The sequence below is a fragment of the Ranitomeya imitator genome, chromosome 2, assembly GCF_032444005.1.
Source record: "Ranitomeya imitator isolate aRanImi1 chromosome 2, aRanImi1.pri, whole genome shotgun sequence".
Classification (NCBI taxonomy): Eukaryota; Metazoa; Chordata; class Amphibia; order Anura; family Dendrobatidae; genus Ranitomeya; species Ranitomeya imitator.
In genome coordinates, this window is record NC_091283.1 from 600,066,152 (window position 1) to 600,079,226 (window position 13,075).

Sequence of the window (13,075 nt, forward strand, 5' to 3'; positions counted from 1 at the left end):
AAGTTTGGGACAATTCTGCCTAGCCCACGGTCTAGGAAACAGTTGGCTGTTGCCGTTCGCACCCCCTCCTCCTCCTCCTCGTCCTCCTGCAGAAGCGAGAGCTCGTCCACAGACCGCAGTCGCACAACCACTCCATCCGCAGCTGCCACTGTTGCACACCAGGTCTCCCATTATGGGGCAGCTACTGGCAAATGTCAGCAGGCTGTATTGGCTATGAAGTGTTTGGGCGACAACAGACACACCGCTGAAGTTCTGTCCGAGTTCTTGCAGAAAGAAACGCAGTCGTGGCTGGGCACTGTAGATCTTGAGGCAGGCAAGGTAGTGAGTGATAACGGAAGGAATTTCATGGCTGCCATCTCCCTTTCCCAACTGAAACACATTCCTTGCCTGGCTCACACCTTAAACCTGGTGGTGCAGTGCTTCCTGAAAAGTTATCCGGGGTTATCCGACCTGCTCCTCAAAGTGCGTGGACTTTGCTCACATATCCGCCGTTCGCCCGTACACTCCAGCCGTATGCAGACCTATCAGCGTTCTTTGAACCTTCCCCAGCATCGCCTAATCATAGACGTTGCAACAAGGTGGAACTCAACACTGCACATGCTTCAGAGACTGTGCGAACAGAGGCGGGCTGTTATGTTTTTGTGGGAGTATACACATACACGGGCAGGCAGTAGGATGGCAGACATGGAGTTGTCAGGTGTGCAGTGGTTGAAGATTCAAGACATGTGTCAAGTCCTTCAGTGTTTTGAGGAATGCACACGGCTGGTTAGTGCAGACAACGCCATAATAAGCATGAGCATCCCCTTAATGCATCTGCTGATGCAAAGTTTGACGCACATAAAGGATAAGGCGTCTGCAGCTGAGGAAGAGGAAAGCCTTGATGACAGTCAGCCATTGTCTGGCCAGGGCAGTGTACAGGACGAGTTAGCAGGCGAAGAGGAGGAGGAGGACGAGGAGGATGATGGGGATGATTATATTTTTAATGAGGAAGCTTTTCCGGGGCCACTGGAAATTGGTGGCGCGGCAAGGCCGGGTTCTGGTTTTTGGAGGGACACAAGTGACGTGGATTTGCCTGAAACTGCCCCTCAACCAAGCACAACCGCAGATTTGAGAACTGGAACTTTGGCCCACATGGCGGATTATGCCTTACGTATCCTCAAAAGGGACACACGCATAACTAAAATGATGAACGATGACGATTACTGGTTGGCCTGCCTCCTTGATCCTCGCTATAAAGGCAAATTGCAAAATATAATGCCACATGAGAACTTGGAACTAATATTAGCAACCAAACAATCAACTCTTGTTGACCGTTTGCTTCTGGCATTCCCTGCACACAGCGCCCGTGATCGTTCTCACACGAGCTGCAGGGGCCAGCAGACCAGAGGAGTTAGAGGGGCAGAAATCAGAAGTGGCGTTGGCCAGAGGGGTTTTCTGACCAGGTTGTGGAGTGATTTTGCTATGACCGCAGACAGGACAGGTACTGCAGCATCAATTCAAAGTGACAGGAGACAACATTTGTCCAGTATGGTTACAAACTATTTTTCATCCCTTATCGATGTTCTCCCTCAACCGTCATTCCCATTTGATTACTGGGCATCAAAATTAGACACCTGGCCAGAATTGGCAGAATATGCATTGCAGGAGCTTGCTTGCCCGGCAGCTAGTGTCCTATCAGAAAGAGTATTCAGTGCTGCAGGTTCAATACTAACAGAAAAAAGGACTCGTCTGGCTACCCAAAATCTAGATGATCTAACCTTCATTAAAATGAACCACAACTGGATTTCGAAATCTTTTGCCCCACCTTGCCCGGCTGACACCTAGCTTTCCTATGAAAAGGTCTTGCCTGTGGACTATTCTGAATGCCTTTTCCAATCTCGTAATTTTCTGCACCTGATTGTCCAGCATACGACATGTTTACACCTCACTAAATGGCCAAACTCCCCACACGGGGCCGTGGTATCGACACTTGGCGACAGCACCCGTGAGAGTGCTGTTTGTCTGAAGAGGTGGGTGTGCCCGCTTTTGGTCGACGGCACTGCCACTGGGTCCCTCCTAGTACAATAAAGTGTCTCTGGCGGTGGTGGTGCGCACCCAACATCAGACACACCGTTGTAATATGAGGGGCCCTGGGCCTGGACCGCCGGCCACAAGACAGTTCCCCCCCCCCAGCTCAAACAGTGCTCTACCACTTGCAAAATTATCTCACAGCTCCACCAACGTTTAGTCTATGCGCTGACATCCTTCAATGCCTGCCACTGACAATACCATTGTATTGTCATTTTTGTTATGTTAGGCCTTCGAAGCCTGTCTGCGGTCACTCCTTCCACTATGCCTCCACTGACCACACCACTGCTGCCCGTGTACCCCTGGAACCAATTTAAAATTGCCTACAGCCATGTGTTATTATTTTAGGCCTTCGATGCCTGTCTGCGGTCACTCCTTCCACTAGGCCTCCACTGACCACACCACTGCTGCCCGTGTACCCCTGGAACCAATTTAAAATTGCCTACAGCCATGTGTTATTATTTTAGGCCTTCGATGCCTGTCTGCGGTCACTCCTTCCACTAGGCCTCCACTGACCACACCACTGCTGCCCGTGTACCCCTGGAACCAATTTAAAATTGCCTACAGCCATGTGTTATTATTTTAGGCCTTCGATGCCTGTCTGCGGTCACTCCTTCCACTAGGCCTCCACTGACCACACCACTGCTGCCGTGTTCCCCTGGAACCAATTTAAAATTGCCAACAGCAATGTGTTATTATGTTAGGGCTTCGATGCCTGTTTGCGGTCACTCCTTCCAATAGTTCTCCACTGACCAGACCAATGCTGGCCGTGTACCCCTGGAACCAATTTAAAATTGCCAACAGCAATGTGTTATTATGTTAGGGCTTCGATGCCTGTTTGCGGTCACTCCTTCCAATAGTTCTCCACTGACCAGACCAATGCTGGCCGTGTACCCCTGGAACCCAGCTGAAAGTGCATCTAGCCTCCTTTTTTTCTTTGTTTTATATTTAGAAAGCCCAGATGAACTACGCTGTGCAACGGTTCAAGCTACCCAGTCGACATTTCTTTTGCGAGAAAAGCCATCCCAGCCCTCCACCGGCATGAAAAAGTCTGCATTGTCATAGCACTCAGGCAATCAAACAGTAGAAAGGTGCACCTGACAAGAGACGCATGGACCAGTAGGCATGTCCACAAAAAGTTACGTGTCCATTACGGCGCACTGGGTTAATGTGTTGGATGCATGGTCCACAGGGGACAGCCTACAAAGTCTGTCTGCAGTCCCTAATTCCAATTTTCCTCCGCTGACCACACCACTGCTGCCCGTGTACCGCTGGAACCAATTTTACAGTGTCTACAGCCTAACTTTTGTTATGTTAGGCCTACTACGCCTGTCTGCGGTCCCTCCTTCCAATACTCGTCCACTGACCACACCACTGCTGCCCGTGGACCCCTGGAACCTATTTTTAATTGCATAGAGCATCCTTTTCTTAATAGTAGGCGTACACAGTCTGTCTGCGGTCCACTATTGAAATTGTCCTCCACTGCCCAGAGCACTGCTGCTTGTGTACCCCTGTAACTTTTTTAAGCTGCAGTGAGCCACATTTTTGGGTTAAGTCCTACTACCTGTGTCTGTCTGCGCCACTCAATTCAGCTGTGTTCCTTTGAAAAAAGCTGAGCGTCAATAGTCTTGTTTTCAGCCTCTAGGAATTTTAAAACTGCATTGGGGGTACAACCTTGGTAGGGCCTACTAACGGTGTCTGCCTCCCCAAGGTGTGCCCCAGGTTTCCTCGCCATTGCTTCAATCTTAATGCTCTCGTTTAGTAGTTGTTGGAAACTACACTGCATTAGGCCTACAAATTGGGTATGGGGTGTAGAGAGATGGTGTGTTCCACTCCAAGGTGTTCTCCAGGTTGCCTTTCCTGAGCTTCGATCTTCCGGCTCTCGTTTAGTAGTTCTTGGAAACTACACTGCATTAGGCCTACACATTTGGTATGGGGTGTAGAGACGGTGTGTTCCACTCCAAGGTGTTCTCCAGGTTGCCTTTCCTGAGCTTCGATCTTCAGGCTCTCATTAAATTGTGGTTAAACGGAACAACTGCATTTGGCGTACTAGTTGGTTTGGGGCCTACTATCGGTGTCTGCCACTCCTTGCTGTTCTCCTGGTTTCCTGTCCTGAAATTCCATTTTCAGGCTCTCGTTAAGTAGTTGTTAATGTTAGACTGCATTTGGCCTACTAGTTGGGTTGGGGCCTACTATCGGTGTCTGCCACTCCTTGCTGTTCTCCTCCACTGAACAAAGCTGTGCCGCCTGTTTACTACGGTTGCCAATTTTGAACTGCATTTCGACTACTTACTGATTTGGGCCTACTCTCTGTGTCAGCCTCTCATTCCAGTTGTCCTCCACTGCAATGCCCCCTGGTTAGTCCTGTGTTACCAATTTTGAACTGCATTTAGCCCACTTTATTCTTTGGGCCTATATCTGTGTTTCCTCCTCATCCTGCCCATTGCCCAGCCAGTGATAGATGAGTCTGCTGGTACATTGACCCATAACGCAAAATTCCCCGTGCACGCTACACAACAAGATTGTGACCCTGCTGAAAGTCAGGTTCCTCTTCCCGCATACCATACCACCTTACACGGGGACAAAGAGGAAGGTGCAGATGAAAGTGCAGGTTCCTTCATCAGGTGGGGGGAGGAATACTAGTTGGCGACGTCACTGGAACAGGGCCTCTCATAGTACGCAAAAGTGTTGCTGCCGGTGGGAGGCGCCCCCGCCGTGCAAACACACCGCTGTACTTTGAGGGGCTCTGTGCCAGTGCCAACGAGTGGGCCCCCCCTGCTTGCTCAGGATCACAGCACTTGCAAAGTTGAAATACTTACCTCTCCCTGCTCCACTGCCGTGATGTGGTCCAGATTTACTGGGCCCACTAATTACTTGAACCAGCCCTACCCCCCACAACTTTAGCCAAATGACCCCCAATTTCAAATGCCTTCCAATTATTATAAGGTAAATTACGATTGACAAGCTTCTTTAACAAGAATGGATGTTTTTGCCATTAAAATGGGCAGTGTAGGTGTTTTCCTGGCCTCCACTCACTGCCGACTATGCTCCCCCATTGACTTGCATTGGGTTTCGTGTTTCGGGCGATACCCGACTTTTCGCGATAATCGGCCGATTCCACTCGACTCGACTTCTAAGATAGTCGGGTTTCGCGAAACACGGCTCGACTCTAAAAAGGTCAAGGTCGCTCAACCCTATTTATGACATTTGAGACATTCATAATTTGAAAGCCTTCTGGTTCCGCTTTCCGTTTGGCAGGTGGTGCATCTCCTTTTGTGAGGTGGTGCAGATGGTGACTTTTCACCATCATCTTCTGGACGGAACCTTTTGAGCTGAACTTGAAGGCGAGAGGGGATACTGATTGTTTTCACGCTTCTCCTGCGTAGCTCTCCAAGTACTAGTTCATGGGCCAATTTTTTCAGATACAATCGTCTACGGAGTGGTTCAAGCTTGTTTTCAAGATAAATTACTTGTGAATTTATACCACCCAAATTCAACAGAGCAAAAAATATGACCATTGGCCAGCGTTTGATGTTTCTGCTGACGTTGAAAGTGGAGCACATCTGATCTGCTGTATCCACACCCCCTTTGGTGGCATTGTAAAATGTAATTATCTCCGGTTTTTTTTCTGCCCCAGTCCCAGGATCGATGGCAGCATCATCATGAAGTGTTGATAGAAGAAGTACGATTTTTTTGGCATGTGGTACATAGGAAACTAAAGCCTTTCCATTATGGAATGCAAACATACTGCTGTACTGTTGTCTCTCTTTCACACTTACAAACTGTGGCGGCAATTCCCTTTTGTTTTTTCTTACAGTTCCCACATATGACAGCTTCTGAATTTTCAGATAATCAATCAGATCACAACTTGTAAACCAATTGTCAGCTGTAATATTGCGACCCGATCCAAATAAGGGTTCAGCCAGTCTTTTTACAACATCAATGGGTTTGTTGCTCACACAGTAAGGACCTTCTGGTTGTTTTCCTGCATAAACTTCCAGGTTGTAAGTGTAGGTCTTACTGGCATCAACAAGGGCATAAATTTTTATTCCATATTTGTTTGGCTTTGATGGAATATATTGACGAAAGGCACATCTACCACGAAAACCAGGGAGCATTTAGTCAATAGTGAGATTCTCTCCAGGGTAATAACTTTGTTTACAGTTTACAACAAATCTTTGAAATATATCACGAATTGGAGCAAGTCGGTCATGTGTTTTGCGTTCGGTTCGGGTAGTTCTGTCGTCAAACCGAAGGCAACGAATTAGAATCTTGAATCTGTTTATGGACATAACAAGGCTAAATTTTTCAACTCCATCCCCATCTTTACCCCAAAGTTCCTCCAAACTTTGTCTATTTGCCCTATAAGCTCCTGCAAGGTACAGTAATCCAAAAAAAGCACGCAGTTCTATTTCATCTGTGGGCTTGATGGTTCTGTTGCAGATGTACTTGTCCTTTATAATGTCTATATATTGGTTGGTATATGTGACAATAGAGTCCAGAATGTCATCTGTAAATATACTGTTCCAGCATTCAACTGCAGTTTTTGCATTACGTGCAGTTCCTATTACTGCAGGAAGGTGAGTAATAATGTTTAAAGGTTCCCTACGTTTTTTCTGGAATGGCTTCTTGTTCCATTTAGTATTTTTATCTTTTCCAATATAATATGATCCAACTTCTTCATCCTCACCACTGTCACCATCTTGCTCTGTTTCAGAATCCAGGACACATTCTTCCACCTCATCATGAGAATCAATCTCACTTTCCTCTCCTAAATCCTCATTCAGTGTGAGGTCTCTATCATCTAACAGCATGTTTGTTACTTCCTCAACATCAAGTTGTTTGGATAAATTGTACATTTTCCTCTCCATTTCAGCAGATAATCTGAAGCAAGAGAAGGAATATGTTAGGGAACTACTGTATATGCCTGAGCAGCACACTTTCTTTTATAAAACCTCCCTTATTTCTATGAAATATCCTCACATTTTGTGCTATACATTCATAAAACAAGCTAACTAAACTATTGTGATGAATAAAAACATAAAATACCAACCTTACCGAATGTGACGTATTCACATACAATGAGCCTGAGAGATCTGTGCAGCTATATCCTCTCCCCTGAAGCTCTGAAATGCAACTGTGATATCAGGTTTCACAGACCTTCAAGAGACAGGAGACTACCTGGAGGGAGGGGGTTTCCTCACAATCTGGTGAGGAAGGAGAAATGAAAGTAAAAGAGAAGCGCCTGTCAGATCAGTTGTATGTGACGGAGGGTTAAGAGAGTACAATAGTACTACATAGGTGCAAAAAAGAAGGGAACAGTGTATGGAATACCGACAACTGGTTTAATCAGTCTGTATGAGATGTCCGCACAAGGACCGTTCATCAGGGTTTTAGATCTGATTTTCATCAGTGTCAAAATTCACGATCAGTGATTTCCACACAATAATTACATGACAGACAGCAGACTGAGCACAGATAACCTCTGCATGCCCCTGCGATTCTCATGGATCTACAGACCTGTATAGGCGATTTTGCTCGGTGGCCCCAATAAAAAAAATAAAAAAAAAAACACCAGAAGTGTGATCAATTCCATAGACAATAATGGGCACGTATCCTATGTGAAAACTAGTGATAGAAACGTACATGAAAAACTGATGTCTGAAGGAGACCTGAGGGCCGGGAGCAGCATTGAGGAGGATCGAATGTGAAAGCTGCTGCTGCACCTGGGAGACCCTCCCCCCTTAATGGCAAGTATTGGTCCAGACTTTCTATGTATGCGGAGCTCCCCATAACACCCGCACACTGTGGGGATGCGGCAGGTGGACAAGTGTGCCCACCGTGAGGTAACCACCGTCCCCGCCGTGAGGTAACCGCCGTCCCCGCCGTGAGGTAACCGCCGTCCCCGCCGTGAGGTAACCGCCGTCCCCGCCGTGAGGTAACCGCCGTCCCCGCCGTGAGGTAACCGCCGTCCCCGCCGTGAGGTAACCGCCGTCCCCGCCGTGAGGTAACCGCCGTCCCCGCCGTGAGGTAACCGCCGTCCCCGCCGTGAGGTAACCACCGTCCCCGCCGTGAGGTAACCACCGTCCCCGCCGTGAGGTAACCAGCGTCCCCGCCGTGAGGTAACCAGCGTCCCCGCCGTGAGGTAACCACTCTCCCCGCCGTGAGGTAACCACTGTCCGGACCGTGACCCACTTATTACCGCCGCGCCTCCAGCTGTAAGTTACCGGACGGAGGCGTGACAGCAGCAGCACACAATACAGCACCTTGTACGTCTGCTCGTAGAAGGAGTTCCGACAATGGCTGAACGTCTGGGCTTTCACCGGAGGTGACAAGTCTCCATTCAGCATCTCGGACATGATACAGGGTGACCCGAACCAGGAACTGGGCGGAGACTGCACTGTTCCCCCCAACAGAGAAGGTGTGGCGCTAACAGACCGCACCCCCGCTCCAGTACATACCGCCCACATCCTCACCACTCCCCCTATATTCCTTACTGTGCCACGCCCACTGTGAGCTTCTGTTTCAGATGCCCCGCTCTTCTGTGTAGTCAGCTGACCCGCAGAGTCCGTGATAGCCCCATCACATCAGTGACGTCCGTCAGTCGCAGGTGTCCGAGAACCGGCAATCCCTGGCACCTGTCCGCAGCCGTGCTGAGAGCCGGGCATCGCTGACACCTGTCCGCAGCCATGCTGATAACCGTGCATCCCTGGCACCTGTCCGCAGCCGTGCTGAGAGCCGGGCATCCTTGACACCTGTCCGCTGCCTTGCCTTGCTGCCTTCAGTCTTTTGGCATCAGTCACTACCGACATAGTGACGGATTGACGGATCCGTCACAATTGTTGCGAAAACGGTTCTAACGGATCCGTTTTTTTGACGGATCCGTTACTTGGGGGTTGTCTGGGAGAAGTATCTACTTTTTGGAGCATGCGCAATTGAAAAAACGGATTGGGGCGACGGATCCGCCGAAAAAACTGTTGCGGCGGATCCGTCGCCCATAGGCGGCCATTCTATGGAATGGCGGACGCGACGGATCCGTCGCGATCCGCCATTTCGGCAGTGACAAAAAACGTTCCAATGTCCGTCTATTTTCAGAAAACGCCCGCCAAATTTCGACGGATCCGTCGCATGGCGGATGGAACGGACGACCATCCGTCACAATCCGTCACTAATGCAAGTCTATGGGAAAATAACGGATCCGTCAAAAAAAAATGACGGATCCGTTATTTGAGGAAAATGGCGGTTTTAGACTGACGCCAAATAACTGAAGTGTGAAAGAGGCCTAACTGGGCATCGCTGACACCTGTTCGCAGTCGTGCTGAGAGCTGGGCATCGCTGACCCCTGTCCGCAGCCGTGCTGAGAGCTGGGCATCGCTGACACTTGCCTGAAGCCGTGCTGAGAGCCAAGCATCCCTGACACCTATCCGGAGCCATTCTGAGAGCTGGGTATCGCTGATACCTGTTCGGAGCCGTGCTGAGAGCCGGGCATCGCTGACACCTGTCCGCAGCCATTCTGAGAGTCGGGCATCCCTGACACCTGTCCGTAGCTATGCTGATTACTGGGCATGGCTGACACCTGTCCGGAGCCATTCTGACAGCCGGGCATCGCTGACACCTGTCCGCAGCCATGCAGAGAACTGGGCATCCCAGACACCTATTCGCAGCCATGCTGGGAACCGGGCATCCCTGACACCTGTGCGCAGATGTGCTGAGAACCGGGCATCCCTGACACCTGTCCGAAGCTGTGCTGAGAACCAGGCATCCCTGACACTTGTCCACAGCCATTCTGAGAACCGTGCATCCCTGACACCTGTCCGCAGCCGTGCTGATAACCGGGCATCGCTGACACCTGTCCGCAGCCATGCTGATAACCGGGCATCGCTGACACCTGTCCGGAGCCATTCTGAGAGCTGGGTATCGCTGACACCTGTTCGGAGCCGTGCTGAGAGCCGGGCATCGCTGACACCTGTCCGCAGCCATTCTGAGAGTCGGGCATCGCTGACACTTGTCCGCAGCCATTCTGAGAACCGTGCATCCCTGACACCTGTCCGCAGCCATGCTGAGAACTGGGCATCCCAGACACCTATTCGCAGCCATGCTGAGAACCGGGCATCCCTGACACCTGTCCGCAGATGTGCTGAGAACCGGGCATCCCTGACACCTGTCCGCAGATGTGCTGAGATCCGGGCATCCCTGACACCTGTCCGGAACCGTGGTGAGAACTGGGCATCCCTGACACTTGTCCGCAGCCATGCTGAGAGCCGGGAATCCCTGACACCAGTCCGCAGCCGTGCTGAGAGCCGGGCATCCCTGACACCTGTCCGCAGCCTTGCTGATAACTGGGCATCGCTGACACCTGTTCGCAGTCATGCTGAGAGCTGGGCATCGCTGACACCTGTTCGCAGTCGTGCTGAGAGCTGGGCATCGCTGACACCTGTCCGCAGCCGTGCTGAGAGCCAAGCATCCCTGACACCTGTCCGCAGCCATTCTGAGAGCCGGGCATCCCTGATAACTGGGCATTGCTGACACCTGTCCGGAGCCATTCTGAGAGGCGGGTATCGCTGACAAATGTCCGGAGCCGTGCTGAGAACCAGGCATCCCTGACACTTGTCCGCAGCCATTCTGAGAACCGTGCATCCCTGACACCTGTCCGCAGCCGTGCTGAGAACCGTGCATCCCTGACACCTGTCCGCAGCCGTGCTGATAACCGGGCATCGCTGACACCTGTCCGCAGCCATGCTGATAACCGGGCATCGCTGACACCTGTCCGGAGCCATTCTGAGAGCTGGGTATCGCTGACACCTGTTCGGAGCCGTGCTGAGAGCCGGGCATCGCTGACACCTGTCCGCAGCCATGCTGAGAACTGGGCATCCCAGACACCTATTCGCAGCCATGCCGAGAACCGGGCATCCCTGACACCTGTCCGCAGATGTGCTGAGAACCGGGCATCCCTGACACCTGTCCGGAGCCATGCTGAGAACTGGGCATCCCTGACACCTGTCCGCAGCCATGCTGAGAGCCGGGAATCCGTGACACCAGTCCGCAGCCGTGCTGAGAGCCGGGCATCCCTGACACCTGTCCGCAGCCTTGCTGATAACTGGGCATCGCTGACACCTGTTCGCAGTCGTGCTGAGAGCCAAGCATCCCTGACACCTGTCCGGAGCCATTCTGAGAGCTGGGTATCGCTGACACCTGTTCGGAGCCATGCTGAGAGCCGGGCATCGCTGACACCTGTCTGCAGCCATTCTGAGAGTCGGGCATCCCTGACACCTGTCCGCAGCTATGCTGATAACCGGGCATCGCTGACACCTATCCGGAGCCATTCTGAGAGCCTGGTATCGCTGACAAATGTCCGGAGCCGTGCTGAGAACCAGGCATCCCTGACACTTGTCCGCAGCCATTCTGATAACCGTGCATCCCTAACACCTGTCCGCAGCCGTGCTGATAACCGAGCATCACTGACACCTGTCCGCAGCCGTGCTGATAACCAGGCATCGCTGACACCTGTCCGCAGCCGTGCTGATAACCAGGCATCGCTGACACCTGTCTGCAGCCGTGCTGAGAGCCTGTTACTCTTGTGGAAAAAAAACATTTGGGGCTAAAGTAATTTTTTCCTTACACATTCCATTAATTCCTATGAAGCACCTGAAAGGTTAATAAACTTCTTGAATGTGGTTTTGAGGGATGCATTTTTTAGAATGGTGTAACTTTTGGGTATTTTGTGTCATATAGGCCCCCAAAGTCACTTCAAATGGTTTTGTGCATTTTGTTGGAAAAATTAGAAATTGCTGATCAACTTTTTATCTTTCTAACTTCTTAACAAAACAAAATTCTGTTTAAAAAATTGTGCTAGTGTAAAGTAGACATGACATAACTCTTTGGTTTAAGGGCATAACAATACAAATTTTGAAAATTGTGACATTTTTTTAATTTTCTCCTGATTTCCAATATTTTCTAAAAGAAAAAGCCAGTCAAATCGAACAAATTTTCTTCAGAATCAGTGGGATCCATCGAAGCGTTCCAGAGTTATTTCCTCATAAATTGACAGTGGTCAGATTTTAAAAATGAGGCCCACTTATTAATATACAAAGGGGCTCAGTCCTTACGGGGTTACTAAGTACCCTATGTTATTTATATGCACTATTGCTTTTTACTTGGGTATGTGTTCTTTTTGTTTTATCTGTTAAATTTTAAGTACATATGACAATTAGCTCACTTTTATCGCAATTTTTTCATGGAGGTGCAGTTATCAAAAGACAACAATTCCATTTTTTTTTAATCATATATAAAAAAAGAAGGTATTGAATACTCAGAGGAGCAGCAACTCAGGTAGTGATGAGCGAGCGTGCTCTGAGAAGGTGTTTTCTGAGCATACCCGAGTGCTAACAGAGTGTCTTCAGTGTGCTTGAATACTATTTTCATACTATTTCCTGTCAGGTAAGCCCTGCATGTGTTGCAGCTGTTGAACAGCAGCGAGACATGCAGCCGCGGGGGCTCGAAAATAATATTCGAGCACAATGAAGACACTCTGTTAGCACTTGAGTAAGCTCACTCATCACTAGGCGAGCGAGAGGAAAATTAGAGCAAAAACTAGCCACTTGTGACCTAGGGACAGGTCTTCTTTGACGTGTTTAAATTGCAGTGATTGCAGCTAGCTACAGTTACTGCGGTGCCATAGCACAGCTGGCACTTGCCATAAGTGGAGAGCGTTCACATATCGGGAAGGGGTTAATAGCACCATAGTTTGTGCAATGCTACAGCTTTTTTGTGCTCGCTACGCCACATATCTTATTCCAGTCCCTGCCACTTTGCTCATCTAATTCTTAAAGGGAATCTGTCACCCCAAAATTTGCCTATAAGCTAAGGCCACCGGAATCAGGGGCTTATCTACAGCATTCTGTAATGCTGTAGATAAGTCCCCGATGTAACCTAAAAGAGAAGAAAAACAAGTTAGATTATACTCACCCAGGGGCGGTCCCGATCAGATGGGCGTCACGGTCCGGGTCTA

General features: G+C 49.8%; 1 protein-coding gene across 3 annotated transcripts in view; it reads right to left on the bottom strand.

Moving 5' to 3' along the window:
- Positions 1-13,075, bottom strand: part of RAB37 (RAB37, member RAS oncogene family) — a 194,613-nt gene that overhangs the window by 131,367 nt on the left and 50,171 nt on the right. The window contains exon 1 of one of the 3 annotated variants that reach the window (XM_069752387.1): positions 8,334-8,468. The exons of 1 other annotated variant lie outside the window; for it this stretch is intronic. In XM_069752387.1, the coding sequence (XP_069608488.1) occupies positions 8,334-8,426 (93 nt within the window). In that variant the 5' untranslated portion in view covers positions 8,427-8,468. Of the gene's footprint in view, positions 1-8,333; positions 8,469-13,075 lie in introns of those variants that run through there. One more of the 3 variants, XM_069752388.1, reaches the window with a different exon arrangement.